The 20,213-nt window shown below is 38.5% G+C and overlaps 1 protein-coding gene across 5 annotated transcripts in view; it reads left to right on the forward strand.

Annotated features, from left to right (window-relative positions):
* GSK3B (glycogen synthase kinase 3 beta) overlaps positions 1-20,213 on the forward strand; it is a 190,177-nt gene that overhangs the window by 91,081 nt on the left and 78,883 nt on the right. For all 5 annotated transcript variants that reach the window (XM_074331491.2, XM_019729652.3, XM_019729653.3 and 2 more), the window contains exon 3: positions 6,034-6,117. In XM_074331491.2, coding sequence (XP_074187592.1) covers positions 6,034-6,117 — 84 coding nt within the window. The remainder of the gene's footprint in view (positions 1-6,033; positions 6,118-20,213) is intronic.

The raw sequence follows: 20,213 nt of genomic DNA on the forward strand, positions 1-20,213 counted from the left end.
AATTATCGATTTCTTCCAGATTATCTGATTTGTTGTCATATAATTGTTCATAGTAGTATTTACTCTTCATCCTTTGTATTTCTGTGGTGTCAGTTGTCACTTCTTTTTTGTTTCTGATTTTATTTTGATCCTCTCTTGATGAGTCTCACTAAATCATTATCAATGTTGGTTATGTTTTCAAAGAATCTTAGAAAAGGTTGCGTTGTTATTTTAGACTATATTTTGTTTATTTATGCTCTCATCTTTATTATTGCCTTCTTTCTACTCACTTAGGGCTTTGTTTGCTATTCTTTTATTCTACTTCCTTTAAGTGTAAGGTTAGATTGTTTATTTCTGATGTTTCTTGTTTCTTGAGGTAGGCCTGTATTGCTATGAATTCCCCTCTTAGGACTGCTTTTGCTGTGTCCCATAGATTTTGGGTCGTTTTATTTTCATTTGTCTCAAGGTATCTTTTGATTTCTTCCTTTATCTCGTTGATCCATTTATTATTTAGTAGCATGTTATTGAGCCTCCTTGTGTTTGTGTGTTTTTCGGTTTTTTTCTTGTAATTGACTTCTAGTTTCATACCATTGTGGTCTGAGAAGCCACTTGATATGATATGCATCTTCTTTAAATTATTGAGACTTGTTTTGTGGCCTACATGTGGTCTGTCTTGGAAAATGTTCCAAGTGCACTTGAAAAGAATGTATATTCGCCTACTTAGGGGTGATGAAATGCTGTAAAAATACCAATTAAATCCATCTGGTGTAGTGTGTCGCTTAAGGCCACTGTTGCCTTATTGATTTTCTGTCTGGAAGATCTGTTCATTGATGTCAATGGGGTGTTAAAATCCCCTGCTATGATTATATTACTGTCAATCTCTGTTTATGTTTTATTATTTAAAAATATAGTTGCTTTATATATTTATGTGCTCCTATGTTGTGTGTATAGATGTTTACAAGGGTTATATTCTCTTGTTGGATTGATCCCTTTAACATTATGTAATGTTCCTCTTTGTCTCTTATAGCCTTTGTTTTAAAGTCTATTTTCGCTGATGTAAGTATTGCTGTCCCATCTTTTTTTTTTTTTTAAGAATTTTTTTTAAATTAGTTTCAGGTACACAAGACAAAGTAATACTTAGACATTTATCATTTATATCCCTCACACTGTGTGAACCCCCTCCCCCATCCACTGTCCCTCTGACATTGCACACAGCCATTACATTTCCACTGTCTCTATTCCTAATGCTGTGCTCCACTTCTTATAAGTGTATACATACATATATATGTACATATATATATGTATGTACATATATATGTATATATAATTATAGTCAACATTCATTATTGTTCAGCTTCAGGTGTACAGCGCAGTGATCAGGCATCTACATCATTCCTGAGGTGGTCTCCCAAATGTGTCCCATCTTTTTAAAAATTTCCATTGACATGAAATATATTTTTCTGTCCTCATACTTTGTGTGTGTGTGTGTGTCTTTCAATTTGAAATGGCTCTCTTGTAGACAGCATATGTACGAGTCTTGTTTTCTTATCCATTCAGCTACCCTATGTCTTTTGATTGAGTATTTAATCCATTTACTTTTACAGTGGTTATTGATAGATATGTAGTTATTGCCATTTTATTTTTCAACTTTATGTCTCCCCTTCCCTTCTTCTAAAGTCCCTTTAACATTTTCTCTTAAAATTGGTTTGGGGTTCAGGACTCCTTTAGCTTTTTCTTGTCTGGGAAGCTCTTTACCTGTCCCTCAATTTTAATTGATAGCTTTGCTGTATAGAATAGTCTTGGGTGTAGGTCCTTGCTTTTCATCACTTTAAGTATTTCATGTCAATCCCTTATTGCCTACAGTTTCTGTTGAGAAATCAGCTGACAATCTTATCAGAGCTCCCTTGTAACAAGTAACTAGTTGCCTTTCTCTTGCTACTTTTAGGATTCTGTCTTTGTCTTTATCGTTTACCATTTGAATTATAAATGGTCTTGCCTGTGGGCCTGTTTGGTTCATGTTGTTTGGGACTCTGTGCACTTCCTGGGCTTGTATGTCTATTTCTTTTGCAAGGTTAGGAAAGTTTTCAGTCATTATTTCTTAAAATAGGTTCTCAATCCTTTGCTTTTTCTCTTTTCCTTCTGATACCCCTATGATGCAAATATTATTAGGCTTGATGTTCTCCCAGAGGTCTCTTAAACTATTCCCATTTTTTAAAATTCTTTTTCCTTTTTGCTGTTTTGATTGCTTTCTGCTTCCTTCTAAATTGCTGATTCAATCCTCTGCTTCATCATGTCTGCTGGTGATTCCTTCTAGGGAATTTTTCATTTCAGTTACTGTATTCCTCAATTTTCACTGATTCTTTTTTATGTTTTCGATGTCCTTTTTATGGTTGCTGTGTCCTTGTTGAAATACTCACTAAGTTCCATGAGCATCCTTATAACCATTGTTTTGAACTCTGTCTCATTTGTTGCTTGCTTCCATTTTGTTTAGTTATTTTTCTGGAGTTATCTCCTGTTCTTTCATTTGGGACATACTTCTTTGTTTCCTCTTTTTGACTGCCTCTCTCTGTTTGTTTCTATATTAGGTAGTTCTGCTACATCTCCCAGTCTATGCCGGGTGACCTTATGTAGTAGGCGTCCTGTGGGGCTCAGTGGCACAGTCTCCCTGATCACCTACGCTGGGTGTTCCATGAATGTCCCTTGTGTGGGTCGTGTTTACCTTCCTGTTATACTTGAGCCTTGATTGTTATTGGCATATCAGTGGGTGGAATTGACCCTCTGGCTGACTGGCTGTGGGGTTTGGCCCCATCCACAACTTACGGGCTGCTGTGTGGGTGGCTTATCCTGTGGAGCAGGATTAGCCCTGGTGGGTTTGTGAGCCTGTTGAGACTACCTTTTGGGTGTGCTGCTTGTGGGGCTATTTAGGTGTGCTCTGCTGTGGTCTGAAGTGGGCTTCCAAGTATGTTGGTTCTGGTGCCTTTTGGGAGGGGCTCTGGTATAGGCCCAGTTTAGCTTCTGCCTCTGATCAGCTGGGGTCTACCTGGTAGGAGCTACAAAGCGATCCACAGTTGTTCGCTGCCTGTCCTGCACCTGGAGGCATGTGGAAGAGGCCCTAGTGTGAACTGAGGATGTCGGCCACCAGTTCTGGGCTTGGGGTAGCTCCACATAAGGCCTAGGGTACTCCAATGCCACCTGCCAGCTCCCGTATGGTTCAGCTGCTGGTATAACCTTGGGTGGTCACAGAGTTGGTGAGGTGGGCTCACGGGGAGTCATCAGTATGGGACTATTGGTGTTCAGTAGATTAATGTATGTTCTGGTTTGGTACCAGTTCTGAGCCTGAGCTACTCAGCAAAAGTCTCAGAGCACACTGAGGCCAGCTGCCCACCTGGGGCCTGGAGAACCCCACGAGTTGTCCAAGAAATAGTGCAGTGGGAGCAGGGCTGGCTGTTTGCCAAGAAAGTGCCTCAGGTGTTGCTCAATTTGGGTGGAGCGGGGCCCCATGCAGTCAGCAGGGTGAAACAAGCTGTGTTCACCAAACCAATGCAGATTCAGATTTGGCTGTGCAGTGGTACCTCGCTTTCGAACATAATCCATTCTGGAAGACTGTTCGAGTTCTGAAACGTTTGAAAACTTAGGTGCAGTTTCCCCCATAGAAAGTAATGCAAAATGGATTAATCTGTTCCAGACCTTTAAAACCGACCCCTAAAACTGCAGATTTAGCATGAATTTTACTATCTAATGATACCGTAGATCCGTAAAATTTACGGCGTTCATACACTGAAATGTTCGTCAACAGAGACGTTCGAAAACTGAGGTACCACTGTGTTGGGGAGGGCTCAACACAGGAAAGGTGGTGCCCACCTGCTGACTGCATAGGATGATTCTACACAGGGGAAACGGCGACTGTCCCTCCAGTCCTCGCCCTGCAGCCACACAACTCAGTCTCCCCCGTATGTCTCTGATGCCTCCGAGTCACTGCCCTTCTGCCAGAGGCCAGGCTGAGCACCTGCAAGCAAGTGAATCTGTGCAGGGGCCCTTTAAGATGACATCTGAGTTTCCTTCTGCCTTTCATCCCACCCAGCTGGTTGGAATTCCTGCTATTTTTCACAGCCTGATATTTGGGGGCTCGTCTTCCTGGCACCAGTACTCCGGGTTGTGGATCCTGGTGTGGGGCTGGAGTCCATTGCTCCTCCTATGGTGGCGGGAGGGGGAGGGGATGCCTCTGTAGCTGAGATATCCCTCCTGATTCTCAGCCTCTACACTCAGGTATCAGGCCGGCCCATTCTACGTCTTCATCCATCTTCCCACTCCTGACGTTACTTCTTTAAATCCTTAGTTATACAACTTTTGTTCAGCTAGACTTCTGATGGTTCTCCAGGTTGATTGTTCTATAATTTAGTTGTAATTTTAATATGGTCTTGGGAGGCAGCAAGCATAGCATTTATCTGTTCTGCCGTCTTCTATCTCTCTCCCTAAAACAGTCAATCTTAATATCTGTACGAGTATAACACAAGAGGCATGAATCTTAGCTTACTAGTAGTTTTCCCACAAAACTAGCTACCTAGATGCAAATTGGCAAACTATAGATATACTTACAGAAATAGGTTTAGTTTGGAATGGAAATGGCCACAGTTTTGAAATTGGTAAAGTTTTCTGCGTTCTCTTCAACAGTCAAAACTTAGTCTGACTTCAGACTTGAATTATCATTGTTCAAGCAGTTATACTGTACTGCCTAAGTTTGTTTATTGCTTCAGCTATAAACATTTTGTAGCAAGTAATGGAATGTATGATTGATACCTTATAAAAGAATTTTAAATATCACCATACACATAAGCCCAGCTCTCATGGTCAGGTTAAAGGGACAGAAGGAAAGTCTTCTTGAGTTTCCTATTTTCCTGAGAGGAAATGCTAGAACAATCATAGCGTGTTTGGGAAGTTTCTAGAGGAGGAGAAACATTCACTTATTTCTGCTACCATCTTCTAATAACTGAAGCTTACTCTGCTCTAGAACAGTTCTGCTTATTTGACTTGTAGTCCCCTGTCCATCGTCAACTCCTTTTTTGGGGGGGCCATTTTTCCCCTAACTATAACAGCGTTTCCCTTCCAGATTCCCAGGTATATACTTTATGTTTTGTCGCTCTGCTAACTTATTATTTTAACTGAAAGTTTGTATTTTTTGTACACATAGCTATTACTCTGGTGTTCTTTCTCTGTGTTATGTAGTTTAGCCATTACTAACTGATTTCTGACAGCCCAAGTATGTTGTTGGAATTTATCTTTGTTAATATATGAGTGTACTCTTCAAATTTACTACTGCGAGATGTATTGTGTTAAGAGGTCATTATATTATTTAATGAAGAATCAGCATAACTTTAAGTCTCCTCCAAAGGGAAATTATTTGTGTGGTCTATAAATTTATCAGACTGTACAATTTCTAGCATATCATATTTTAACTCTGTAAAACTTAGCAACTGAGCCCTTCTAATGGGGTTGATTCTCATATTTTTCACTGTATCTTGGAAAACAGTGGGGCTTTTAAAGAGTTTTCTTTGCACTCAATTTTATTTGTTTGGGGAGAAGTTTGATTTTTATTATAGTTGTAAAAATTTTGGCAGTAATAGCTCAATTCAGACACCTCTTATATACTGTAGACCAGTGCTTCTCAAACTATTTGTGGTAAAGTACCAATTTAAAAATTTTCCAATTTATTAAGGACTGACATTTTTGTGAAATAATACAATTATTGAATTACTGGAAAAGTAGAATTTTAGGAAATACGAAATATAGGCCCCATTTCAAGATTCATTGATACAAAATTATTCTGTCAAATTGCTATAAAAAATTCTTACACTTATTCTCAATTTGATTTGTGGAGCAGTAGTAAATAGTTCATGGACTAGTAACAAATAGTTTACAGGTCAGCACTGGTCTGTAGACCATACTTTTTAGTAACATATCTATAACCGCTGTTCGTAATGTTTAATATTAAGCATTAGTCAATGTGATGAATAGCAGTTATCCTTTAAAAAATATTTTCATGTGTTTCCTTTTCAGAACCGAGAGCTCCAAATCATGAGAAAGCTAGATCACTGTAACATAGTCCGATTGCGTTATTTCTTCTACTCAAGTGGTGAGAAGGTATGTCTTGCAGAAAGTGTGTACTGAACATTGTGATAGACTTGTTATTCTTCTAGAAATAGTCTTCCCCCTCCCTCAAGTGAAATAGTTTTGTTAATTGAATGGAAGAATTGCATAACCCAAGTCCTTGTGATTCTGGGCTCAGTATATTATCATTAAGCGTCATTAGTTATATCAGGAAAACGTTAATGAAATGACAAAGGGAATGAATTTTTCTAAAACTTTCTTTTTTTAAAACATCTGCCTTCAGTTCTGAAGCAAGTGTGTGTGTGTGTGTGTGTGTGTGTGTGTATTTTAAACATTCTATGTTCCCTATGTGCTTTATTGGAGGGAGCAAACTGATGTCATTTTGTTAATTTGAAGTATTAGAGGGGAAGGGGAAGCAGGTGGACTTCAGTAGGACCAGAATGAGACTTACACATTGGGAGAATGCTAATGTTGTTTTGACAACTAAATTGGCCTTTTAGTGAATCTTTTTTTGCAGCCCCCCCCACCCCACCCCTTGCCTTTTGAGTTTAAATGATGGCCTCTGCTTGTATTAGGGACTGTAAACCCTCATAGGTATAAACCTCTCTAGGTTTCTCTCTTAACCTAGAGAAAAGTTAGAAAATGTGTATTTCAGAGCTTGTTGTGAGTGGTCACTATTTATGATCACTTTTAAGTTTGTGAAAGCAGAGAATAATTAAAGAAGACTTGTGCTGTGACACTTCTCCTCCCTCTGTCCCATCGGTTTTTCTCTTCAGAAGATGTATGAATTAATGTCATTGTACTCTCTCGAGTCGGAAGCATAGAAAATCAGTTTCTTTTGTTTTACTGTGGTCTTTTTTATTTTTCTGTCTGTTCACTGTCCCTTCTTCCCAGATTCAGTCTTTGCTTTGCATTTTTCCTTCACTAGTTTGAGATGAGGGGTCAGGGCAAGTAACAAAGCACTTAACGTTTTCAACTAAATAAATAGGATTTTAGATAACATCATGAATAGACTATCCAAAGTCCGTAAGATCCATGATGCCTCTTGATTTGTAGCCTAGTGTTCTTTTTACTTCACATAACTATTTCCGAATTAGCCAGTGTTTGATTATTTTCCATTACATTTTATTTAGATTATTTCCTTAGAAATTCCTTTTTTTTTTAAATGACTGAGCCTGTTATATAGGAAGGTACCTACACAATGAGCCAGAATTGTGATATACATGCCTACAGATACATAATTGGTGTGTGTGAGAGAGAGAGAGAGAGAGAGAGAGAGAATGCTAATGTTGTTTTGACAACTAAATTGGCCGTTTAGTGAATCTTGTTTTGCAGGCCGCCCCCCCGCCCCCAACACACACCCCTTGCCTTTTAAGTTTAAATGATGGCCTCTGCTTGTATTGGGGACTATAAACCCTCATAAGTATTTGAGCTCTTTTGTTTCTAAAGCCGATTACTTGGCTAATGCTACTTTTCTTTTTTAATCTAGCAAACTGCCTATTATGTCTTTAATCTTATCTGTTTTGGCGTGTCTTTACTTTTTCCTATCCCTTCCCAAATAAAATTATGGAGCATCTGTTACGTTCACAGCACTCTTATAATGGAATTTTGCATCCGTGTGGCTTTTTGTTATTAGATGCTAGACATTGTAAGACACCAGAGAGGAAAGTAAAGGTCAGAATTATTTGTTCCATGAACGACTGGATTGCATGCAGATTCACTTGCAGACGTCTCCTTACAAAGCCCCTTAAACATTTTCTCTTGACTACTTAATTTACACTGTTTTCCCTATATGCTGGGTACTGTTTTAGTGCTTTACAAATATTAACTCATTTAAGGCTTATGAAGATAAAAAGCAGAACGAGAAGAATATCAAACCTTTTGAATGTAAGGCTCTATTTGTGGCGGCACCTGAAGGCTTACCTATCTGAGTTTGGTTTGGCAGAAGCCCCCCCCCACCCCCACAGTCTTCCTCCCTGCTGTCACTTAATCCAGCCTCACAATGACAATGGACTGACTGTTATCTGTGTATCCCCAGGATGATTTTCCTCCCTGCTGCTGTTCAGAGCTGCTATTTATCTTAAACAGTCTGTTACTGATAAAGAGCAATTGAGAAGTCATTAAGGGAGATTAACCAGAAGGACAGTGAAGGAACCTCTATTATAAAAAAGAAATATACTTTCTGATATTTTATTTATCTCAGAACTTTCCCTTAAACATTGTAAATTTTCCAAAGTGAAAAAAAGGCAACTTTTAATTTTGTTGGATAGCTTCATTAAAAGAACAGAAAGAAAAGTTGTGATATATTACTGAATATAATTATCCTGCCTTGTCAAAAAACGGAGCTTTTCTGAAGATATACAGAAATACACAGGGTCAGGACATCCAACCACCACAAAGATAATTTCTTCTTAGCCTGCTCGCGATCTCCACTTCCTTTCGTCTGAATTGTTCTGGCAGGACCAGTGTTACTCAAGAGACCAGTTAGTAAACTAATACGTTTCATATGAGACGGGTTCTGCCCGAGGGTTGAGAGCTCAGGTTTGTTATTATCAGTTCTAACTCGCCAGGAGTAGATGACTGAGAGTGAACTGAGAACCACCGTTTAGAAAGGGATCTAAATGTCTTACGAAATTCTTACAAATTCTTAAAGGTGATTTCTCTCTAAATGTGGTGGTTCTATATTAGGTAGGTATTTTACTAACAGAAGCATTATGTATTGTCTGTGTGTATGTTAGAAGAGCTTTGGAGGAGGAAATAATAAATTAATAGTTTGAGATGGCCTGTGAGACGTGCAAAGAGAGATGCCCAGTAGAAAGGTATATGTATGATTTCATGGGGGTGGGCGTGGGGCGGTAAATGAAGAGATGACATTGAAAAGGTTGGGTAGATAAGCTGTGTAACCATGAGTTTGGGAAAAAGGGAGAGGCGATGTTTGAGGCCAGGACAGCAAGGAGCCAGCCGTTTGCAAGCGTTGCCTTCTGGTCCTAGAGTAATGGTGAAGGGTGAGAGTAGTCTTTATTTGAGAGAACCGCAAGGAAAACAGTACCATCGGGTGGGATCCAGATTTTATCTAGGGAAACGCAGTAGAAGGAACCCTCTCTGAAGAGACGGGGGTTTGAAACTCCATGGAGAGTTTTTTGAGGGGTTTCAGAGAGCTCAGGGGAAGCTGTGGGCCGGAGATCAACGGTAAGAACGGGAGCCTAAGAGTGGCTTGAGCAGGCAGTTGGGGGGGGGGGGGGGGGCGAGGGCCTTGTGAGGGTGAGAGAGAGAAGGAGGAGTCAGTGGTGCAGGACTATGGGGCTGAAAGACTTGGTTAGCTTCCCAGGACGATTCCACATGTATATGGGGATACTTCGTAATCCTCTCCTCTTCGCTGTCATCATCATCATCTCGGACTCGCTCTCCGTCTCCGTCATTTTCTACCTGTTCTTCTAAGCCTTTCGTCTCTTTTCTCTATACTCGCTGTCCTCTCTGGGTTTCTGTCCCTTTCACCCTGGACTCTGGGTCTCTATCTTTGTGTCTCTGGGTTTCTGTCCCTCTCTCTTGGTCTGTGTCACCTCTCAGATTTCTTTCCCTTGTTCACTCTGGTGTTTGGCTGGCTGGCTGTGTTTCTCTGTCTCTCTGTGCCCCCCACCCCATGGTGGGTCCTGCATGGATCTCTCAAGCTCTTTCTCTGGGTTTCTGTATCCTTCTTACTCTCTTTCTTTAAATATCTGATTCTTTGTAAATTTTTGTATGGATTCTCATCTGTCCTGAGCCTTCCTCATTCTCTTTCTTGGTATCTTCTCTCTGAGCCTCTACTCTTCTCCCTTTTGTGATAATTTTAAAGAAGAAAAGTTTTTAGTCACTATCCTGACTTTTGACTTCAGTTCTACATCTTATTTCATACAATATACATGTTTTACATAGTTGTAGGAATAATTCTTTATAACCTTATTAAATATCCAGGATCTTGTAAAATCTTTCCCTTGTTGCCTCATAATATTTGTAGTTATTGGTTATGTAATGTTCCATTGAGTTGTACTACATAACTATTCTCCCATTGTTAGTTTTAGTTTTAGAATTGTAGGTAAACTACTCCAGGGCCTCATTATAACTTTTGTCCGTAAGTACTTTTTAGTTCTGGGTGAAGTTCAAGTAGGATTGCTGTAATATTTGGCAGATATTTTCACTGACCACACAGTTTGACTGGCTGTGTCTATTTTGGTGACCTTTTCTTTATTGTGCTCCAGCCATTTAGAGACTGTTTTTCTTTAGTGATTATAAATAATCGGCTTTTAGCCTATAGTTGGGGGAAGGTGTAGCCAGTGTAACTAGAAGAAGGAGGAATTGAGTCAGGATAGAGACTAAAGATGTGACCTAATTAGTATTAGTCTTTTGATTGGAATCATTAATGTTTGCTGTTGTAACTGGAACGTCACGTACTTCATTAATTAGTATACTCTTGCTTACCCTAAGAGGTTTTAGTGACTCTAATTTAGTACAGAGTAGTTTTTCTCCATGATCAGAGAGGAAAAAATGGGATTTTTGAATGTTTTGAAAGACTGGGCTTATAATACTTTTGTGAATTCCATGTATTATATAGGATAGTTCTTTTTGTAAGTATTGATATTTGGCAGTAGAAACCCCTGAGTAAAATTTTATGAAGAACCCCTATTGTATAGAGAGCACAGATAAACACCAAGTTGCTCTGGTTGAAACTGGGGTGTGGGACCAGGTGACTGCCTTCCCGGAGTCACTCACTTTTGTAGAACCCCAGGCCTCTGAAGGCCATAGTATGAAAACCACATGGCACCTTTACAGCAGCCTAACATTTTATTTAGATCAATTAATAGTTTTAAGAAAAATTTCTGAGTGACCTTACATGTAATAATATTTTACCTGTGGTTCATCAGAGATTGATTACTTGAATAATTGAGGTCGCTTTCCTTAAATACATCTTTCCTCTCACTGTATGAGAGAAGTTTACATAGCAAGGATGGCGCATTGATTTTATTCCTCGACTTTGTTCTACTGATAGTAAGACTGTGCGGAAGGGGAAGATGGCACCACTGCTTCCGGGATCAGGGAGAAGAATGCAGTGCCCTGATTATGCCTGTTGCCGCCAGCCCGGGAGAGGGCTGGGCAGAGGCAAATCTGTTCTCAAAAGTAAAGAGCACTGGCCTGTAGCGGGGCGTATTTGGGTTTGTACCCCAGTTCTGCCAACTCATAGTTATGACTCGGAAAGATGTTTTCCTCTTTAAGCCCTTTTCCCCTCCTCATCTGTGTAGTAGGGACTTTGCAGGGGGAAAACATAATAATGTTTAGTAAGTGCTTACCATAGCACCTGGCATGTAATTAACACTTATTAAACATTAACTTACTATGTATTTTACAAATTGTTGTTTAATAATAGCAAATTTATATTGCACTTGCTATGTGTCACACATTACTCTAAGCCCTTTACATGTACTTTTATAACTCTCTTAAACCTCACAGCAACCCAGTGAAGAATGGGTACTGTTATGATCCTCATTCTATAGAGAGAAAAAAAAACAACTGAGGCAATCCCAGTTAAATAAGTTACCTAAGAGGGGTACAGCCACTGAATAGCAGCGCTAGGGCTGAGCTCTAGGCAGTCTGTCTCCAGAGTCCGTATAGTACACTGTACTATTTAGCTTAGAATGCCAGTTTCTAAGCTAAGCACTGTGTTACAGATGTAACATTTAAAAACATCTTAGTAATGATTGTTGAAAAAGGGGAGATTATGCCGTTCTTAGGAGAACTTTAAGAGAATTAATAGCTCTTTGCTGTATGATTATAATAGTAGTAGCAGTAATAATAATAGCCAAAATTTATATGGTGCTTGTTATATGCCAGGCATTAATCCAAATACTTATACTCTCTTTTTTGAAGGGAAGAGCTTAAAGAGGATTGTTGTTAATTCTTTAAGTGTGAGAATTTACCATTGAAACCATCTGGTCTTGGATTTTACTTTTTGGGACGTTTTTGATTACTGATTCAATCTTGTTATATAGGTTTTTTGAGATTTTGTATTTCATTAGTATAGCAATTGGTGTGTGTCTAGGAATTTGTTCTTTTTTTTTTTTCTGTTACCTGATTTGTTGGCACACAGTTGTTTACAGTATTCTGTTACTGTCCTTTTTATTACTGTAACGCCACTGTTGTCCCTACTTTCATTTCTGATTTTAGTTATTTGTGTCTTCTTTCTTTTTTCTTTGCCAGACTAGCAAAAGTTTTGTCAATTTTGTTGATCTTTAAAATAACCAACTTTTGATTTTCTTAAATCTATTTTTTGTCTTTCTCTGTTTTATTTATCTCTGGTCTAACCTTCATTATTTCCTTCCTCTGCTAGCTTTAGGTTTAGTTTCCTCTTTTTTTAGTTCTTCAGGGTGCAAAATTAGGATACTGATTTGAGATCTTTCTTAATGTAGGCATTTACAGAAGTAGATTTCCCCTTTGAGTGCTGCCTCCACTGCCTCTCATAAGTTTTGGTGTGTTGTATTTTTGTTTTCATTTATCTCTTAAATTCTCCCTCCTTCCATCCCTCCGTCCCTCTCTTCCTTCCTTCCATTCAAAGTGTGTCGTTTACTTTCCTCTTTGACCTGTTGGTTCAGAGTATGTTGTTCAATTTCCATGCATTTGTGATTTTCCCCCCTTTGTTACCGATTTCAAGTTCCATTCTATTGTGGTTGGAGAAGATACTTCGTGGATTTCAGTCTTTTTAAATTTATTGATATTTGTTTTGTGGCCTATCCTGGATAATATCCATGTGCACTTGAGACGAACTTATTCTGTTTTGGGGCGGAGTGCTCTATGTATATCTGTTAGGTCTAACTGGTTTGTAATGTTGTTCAGATCTTCTGTTTCTTTATTGCTCTTCTGTCTTAGGTGTTCTGTCCATTATTGGAAGTGGTGTATTCAAACAAGTCTCTAACTATTATTGTAGAATTGTCTATTTCTTCCTTCAATTTTATCAGTATTTACAACTGTTGTTTGGTACGTATATGTATAAAATAGTTATATCTTGATGAATTGACCCTTTTATCAAAATACAATGTCTTGGATACCTTTTACTTCTTTTTCTTACCACTGCCCTGCTTAGAACCTTCAGTATAATGTTAAGAAATGAAAGCAGACATCTTCTTCTTGTTCCTGATTTTAGGAAGAAAAAGTATTTAGTCTTTCATTTTTAAGCTATGGATATCATCTACCAATGTCATTTATCAATAAAAGGGGAGTTCCCTTATATTTCTAGTTTGTTGAGCATTTTTATCATAAAAGGTTGTTGGATTTTTGTGAAATGCTTTTTCTCCCATCTATTGAAATGATCGTGTAGTTTTTGTCCTTTATTCTATTAAGGTGTTTTACGTAAATTTTTTGAATGTTAAACCTATAGCTTGCATTTCTGGAATTAATCCCTTTTGGTCATGGTGTATAATCATTTTCATATGTTGCTGGACTGTATTATTTTTTTAGAGGATTTTTGCTTCAGTATTCATAAGGGATATTGATTTGCTGTGTAGTCTCCCCTGATGTCCCCCGCCCCCATGACTTTGTTTGCTTTGTATCAGAGTAATACTGGTCTCATTGAATGAGTTGGGGAGTATTTTCCTCTTACATGTTTTTAAAGATTTTGTGAAGAATTGGTACTAATACTTTGAAAATTTGGTAGATTTCTCCAGTGACACCACCTGCATCTGGGCACTTTTTGTGGGAGGCTTTTAAATTACTAATTCAATTTCTTTCCTTGTTATAGGTATATTTAGATGTTCTATTTCTTCTTTTGTCTAAGTTATCTTACTTATTGGCACTAAGTTATTCATATTTTTCCCCTTAAAATTATTTTTATTTTTGTAAGGTCAGTTATGATGTCCCTTCTTTCATTCCTGGTTTCGATAATTTGAGTCTTCTCTTTTTGTTTCCTTAATCTGTCTGGCCAAAAGTTTGTCAATTTTGTTGATTTTTTTTTTTTTTTTTTCAATAAACCAACTTTTGGTTTTATTGAGGGTTTTTTTCCAGTTGCTTTTCTATAATTCGTTTATTTCTGTTCTAGTCTTTATTATTTTCTTTCTGCAGCTTGTTGTGGGTTTATTTTGCTTCCCCCCCCCCCCCCAAGTTTATTAAGGTAGAAGTAAAGGTTATTTATTTGAGATCTTTTTTTGTTTTAGTGTCACTTACTGGTCAAAGGTTGTGCTTAAGGTTCCCATTGCCAGTTACGTTTTTATCCTTTACCACTGTACGTGTGAGTGGCTTGGATGCTGCTGTCATAGGTCAGGGAGTTCATATTTATCTGTTACATGTTGAACCAGGAACTAGTGACTTGGAAGTTCCCTTCTGATTGCTCCTGTGAAGGTGCAGCTTTGGGCATTCCCAGCCTTTCTGAGCGCAGGGATGAATGTGATTTTACTTCCTGGGAGCTGCTCAGGGGTCAGAGTAGTTTATTGTTTAGTCTGTGTTTGCTTAGCCGTTACGTGTGAGCCCTTTGTGCCAGGGATGTGTCTGCTGTGTGTTGATGTATCAACTTAGGGAATGCGTCCCGCGTGTCCCCCGTCCTGCTCAGTCCAGCACCTGTGCACGTCCTTACTGAACCCCAGAGATCACTATAACCCCCACCGAGTAGGCGCTTCTTGGCTGTCTCTTTCCTCGGTTCTGTATTAACTTCTGGTGCCTTGCCGTTTTCCCTTGTGTCCTGGACCTACCAGCTTCTCGAATTGCTCTCCGCAAAGATCTCCATTGTTCTTGGACAATGTCCATAGGCGTGGAGTTCTTCCTACTGTGTTGCAAGTGAAGTTAGTCTCTTGGCAGAGCACGGAGCCTGCCTTTCCGCCTGGACAGGACCTTTGTTCCCTGGCACTAGAACTGAGAGTGAGAACTGACTTGTCCCAGAGTAACACCCCACTTTCTGACTGGGCACTGCAGGAGGGGCAGAGGCAGCCCTGGGCTTCACACCCCACCCCTCCCGCCTGGGAGCTGTGCCCTCTGCGCAGCTGCCGATGCGTCTCAGAGCGCCCAGCCGGCTGCACCTGGAGCACAGCTTCTGGCCAACTGGTGGGGACCAATTGGGGGAGGGACACACAGTCCTCCTGGCTGTGCCCCGCTGGGACACATGGGGCACAGCTGTCCCTCCTGCGGTGAAACCAGCCTGGGAGCTGAAGGGACAGGAGTTACCCCTCTTCTTGCCCAGGCTTGTCTGGAGTAGAGTAGCGGGCGGAGCTTCCCAAACATGCAAGTAGGATGGCAGGTCTGCTGAAACGCCACCGTTCTTGCTATTACTGAGATTTGTTTCTTCATTTGCTATGTGCCCTTAAAACAATTACCAGTTACTTTTTACCAGTTAAATCATTTACCAGTTAAATTTTTGCTTTGCTGAGGAGATCTCCTGAGCTACCTACTCTGCCATTCCAAAAGTCCTGCTCCCCCACTGTTATTTTCTATACTTTGTTAATGGACTGCTGATTGAAATTGTTAAGCTAGGTAGAAAAGATGAATAAAATAGTGGCTTCCAGCTGTGGCGGGGCGGGCACAAGGGAGTGTAAAGGGATGGACTGAAGAGTAACGACTGAGCAGATGCTGATCGGCTTCTCTTTTGGTTATATACCTTATCATGAAAAAAATGTTAAGCAAGCACAATAAATTACTATCATTTTACTAATACATTTTAAAACATAAACCAAAATAAATATTTAAAACCATAAAAGGAGTATAATATACCTTGTGAATGATAATTTTTATCAGATTCAAATTCTTACAGATATTCTCTTGATTAACTAGAGAGTGTTACATGTCTTGAATCATGAATACAAATACTTGATTTTCTTTTAAAATTTTATGATTTATAAAGGGCTTCTTCTGTGTATTTTACGCATTTTCTGATTTAATCATCGGTGCTACAAGATAGATAATAGTATCATTTTGTGAGCTTTATCATTGAGAAAATCGGAGCCTAGTGTGATTAAAGAATTTGCTCGATGTTGCATAATTTGTAACCACATGGGAGCCACTTTCAAACATAGATTCTTCAACTGTAAAGTCTGTGTCCTTTCCAACCACCTATTTTTTTTTAAATTCCTATAGTTCACTTCATTTCAGTTTACTGGCACTGTATAGTGTTTTAGGTACAAAGACAAAGTATGAGATCATTCTAAATGAGTTTGAGAAGGACAAGAAGAAAAATATACTGCAGAACGATACATGGAGTAACAGTCATTTTTTTCTATGAACAGATGTAGTGTAGAGGAAAGTAATAAATTAGCCAGAGCGTCAGCAAAGGAATTACGTAGAGGTGGTGCTTATCCAGGTTTTTGAAGGTTAAATAGGGGCTATTTAGATAAATACCGTGTTTCCCCGAAAATAGACCTAGCCGGACAATCAGCTCTAATGCGACTTTTGGAGCAAAAATTAATATGACCCGGTCTTATAGCATAGCATAACATAGAATAGAAATAATATAATATAATACAATACAATACCGGGTCTTATATGCATTTTTGCTCCAAAAGTCGCGTTAGAGCTGATTGTCTGACTAGGTCTTATTTTCAGGGACATACGGTTGCACAGAGAGCGTGTGTATCAAGTTCAAAGTAGAGGGTGTTCGAAAGGCCTGGTACAGTTAAACAGCATGGTCTGTATATAGGAGTTAAGAGTATTTTGAAATTTCTGGTATATAAAGTATGGGAGTGTGGGGATAGTAGTGGGAGGTGAGGTTAGGAAAGTAGAAGTGGGTTCATAAGTGATTGTTTGGGTCAAGGTCAGCCTCCTTGTATGAAAAGGACTTTATGTTGTTATTTTTTAATTAAATGAAACCCCAGGTTATAGAAATGGTGTGTGTGTGTAAGTACTATGCAAAGTTATAGCTAAGTTTATACACTAGTCCCCCCTTTTCTGTGGGGATATGTTCCAACACCCCCAATGGATGCCTGAAACTGCAGATACTACCGAACCCTCTGCTGTGTTTTCTCCTCTCCATAGGGAAAAGTGCTTCCTTTTTGCTTCAAGGAAGCACTTGACTACTTCTCTTTGGCATGTCCAGATTGTCAGCATCACTACTCTTGTGCTTTGGGGCCATTAGTAACTAAAATAAGGGTGACTTAAACACAAGCATCAAGACACTGCAGCAGTTGATCTAATAACTGACACAGCTACAGGTCGGTCGCCTACGAGTATACAGCGTGGATATGCTGGAAATAGGGGTGATTCACATTCTGGGTGGGACAGAGCGAGATGGCAGGAGATTTCATCATATTACTCAGAATGGCATGCAATTTAAAACTTAGGAATTGTTTATTTCTGGAATTTTCCATTTAATATTTTCGGACCACAATTGCCCCTGGGTAACTGAAACTGCAGAAAATGAAACCATGGTAAGAGGAGACTACTGTACATGGTCAAGTTTACGAAATACAACTTTCATCCCCCTTCCTTTTCCTTTTCTCTCACTTTTCTTACTGTGTGAAAATCAAATAAAGAGGTTGCTAAGTGAGCTGAATTTTGTGTCTTCCTTAAAATTTTATGGTGACTTCTGTTAAAGTGGTATGTTCGTTATCTGGATGAAACTTTTACTGATGAAATGCTGACATTTTCAGAGGAGTGTGACCTAGGGAGTGATTATATAGGTAATGTAAAACTGTTAAGGTGGATGAATTATCAAGACCTCCTCATAAATTATAACTGTTATAGCAAATAAGATGATAATTATCATCTGCTTAAAATGTGAATCTAGAAGTTTATTATGAATATCAGTTTCCAACTTTGCATTTATATTATTTTAATATTTTGTGAAACTAAATACTGTTATTACATGCATATTTTAAAAATATTGAAATAACACAGAAAGCAATAGATAACAAGTAAAATCTTTGTCCCCCCAAATCCCTTTCCATAGAGGTAACTTTCCTGTATTTTGGAACATGTTAATCCTCTTTCCCAACAATATACCACAATGGCTTTTTGTGTCTCTATGCATAGCCATTGCACCCAGGTTCCCCTATTGTTAACATTTATGTTAGTATGTTAGTTACTTTGTTACAATTTATGAACCAATATAGTGATACATTATTATTAACTGAAGTCCGTAGTTTATTCAGATTTTCTTAATTTTTACCTGATGTCTCTTCTCTTCCATGATCACATTTAAGCTATCACATTGTGTTATTATGTCTCAGGTTCATCTTGGCTGTGGCAATTTCTCAGACTTTCCTTGTTTTTGATGACGTTGACAGTCTTGAGGAGTGCTAAGTAGCTATTTTGCAGGATGCCTCACTATTGGAATTTATCTGATGCTTACCTATAATAAACTGGGGCTGTGAGTTAATTTGGAAAAAGACTACAGAGTGCCATTTTTATCCCATTATATCAGGGGTACATACTATCAACACGATTTGTGACTGTTGTTATTAATCTTGATCACCTGGCTGACCTAGTATGTTTCAGTTTTCACCTCTGTAAAGTTACCCTTCTTTCCCCTCTTTCCGTGCTGTACTGTGTCCTTTGGAAGAAAGTCATTATGCACAACCCACACCTAAAAAGGAGGGAGCTATGCTGCTTCTTAAGGGCAGAGTGGCTACATAAATTATTTGGATTTTTTTTGCATGAGAGATTGTCTCTTCTCCCTCATTTTTTAATCACTGTAATCATTTATGTCAGTGTGGATTTGTGTATATTTGTTTTATACTTTTGGTTATAATCTAATACTATTTTATTCATCAATTTGTTCCATTTTTGGCCATTGGGAGTTCTTTTCAGTTAGTTTCAGCGCCCCTTTCTCATTCCCCCATTAGTTTTATTATTGAGTATGTCTTTACTTTTTGGCATGTAGATTATTCAGCCGTCTTTGTGCATACACACATACACACACACACACACTTGTTTTCATAGACCTAATTCGTAGAAATGACATTGTTGAGTCAAGTTGAGGGTCTGTATGTCTTCACTTCGGGATAAATGTATTTGCCCATTGACTTCCCGAAAGACTAAGTGTTTGGGCTTTCACCAAAAGCGTGTTGGACTATGACCCTCTTCTAGTACTTAGTTTTGTCAGATTGAATTTTCTTTTCCGATATTATAGATGAAAAATTGTAGCTCATTGTTATTTATTACATTCCTTATAAATTAAGTTGAGCATCTTGCTAGACTTATGTTGGCCGTTTGTATGCCCATCTGTTCATGCCCCTATCCATTTTTTTTCTGTTGGACTGTTAGGCTTTTTTTATTGACTTCCAAGAGCTATTTGCATTTTAAACAAAAACAAATTAGCCCTTTGTCATGTGTAAGCAAAATTTTCTTTTGCCAAATTGTCCATTTTTTTATTTGGTTTGTTCTGTGTGTGTGGTTTTTAAGTAGTATAAAGGTTTCCCATGTTTATGTAATCAAATTGGCATTATTTTCCTTAATAGCTTACAGATATTTTGTCCTCCAGCATTTGCAAACGCACTTATGTTTTCTTCTGGTACATTTATAGTTTGTTTGTTTTTTAACTTTAGTGATTTTGGAATTTATTTTGTTTGAAGATGTGAGGTAAGGAGGAAGCTTGCTATAATTGTGTGTTAGGTGCTCATCTTTCCCCAATCCCTCCTCTCATCTCAAATCTAAAGGATGTTTCTCTTTTCCTAATTCACATCCACTTTACTATTAGTATTATTCTTATGTCTAGCTGTCAGAGAAAAATAATTTATTTTGAAGTTTTTTTGCTAGTCCAAGTTCCCTAACCCAATTCTCAGGGGAATCCTGGGCTACCATGTTGAGTGTCTTATTAGTGGGTTCTCTGATATGCTGCTTTGCATCCCATCAAATTTTTAGAATTATAGTATGATTCTATTTAAAACTGCAGCCTCAAGCAACTTTGTTTCCTTGACTTCAGAAATCACCTGGGGGGGATAAGGGTATCAGAGTAGTATCTGTTTTTCAAACATAGGGTGGAGTTTTCCCAGTTCTTGTTGAGTTGTTGTGAGGTGTGATCAAAATTTTGTCATTTAACTGTCTTATTCAGTGAATGGTTTTAGAGTAGAGTTCATGGAAGAGTGGTTATTAGAAGTTAGAGAGTAGTTTATTCATAAATGCGGTAACTAGAAAAGTTGTACCATTGAGATAAATACTCTGTAAATTGTACATCGTATAATTTTTTGAAG

This window comes from Rhinolophus sinicus, chromosome 17 (assembly GCF_057876585.1).
Source record: "Rhinolophus sinicus isolate RSI-liver-muscle chromosome 17, RSI-T2T, whole genome shotgun sequence".
Taxonomy (NCBI): domain Eukaryota; kingdom Metazoa; phylum Chordata; class Mammalia; order Chiroptera; family Rhinolophidae; genus Rhinolophus; species Rhinolophus sinicus.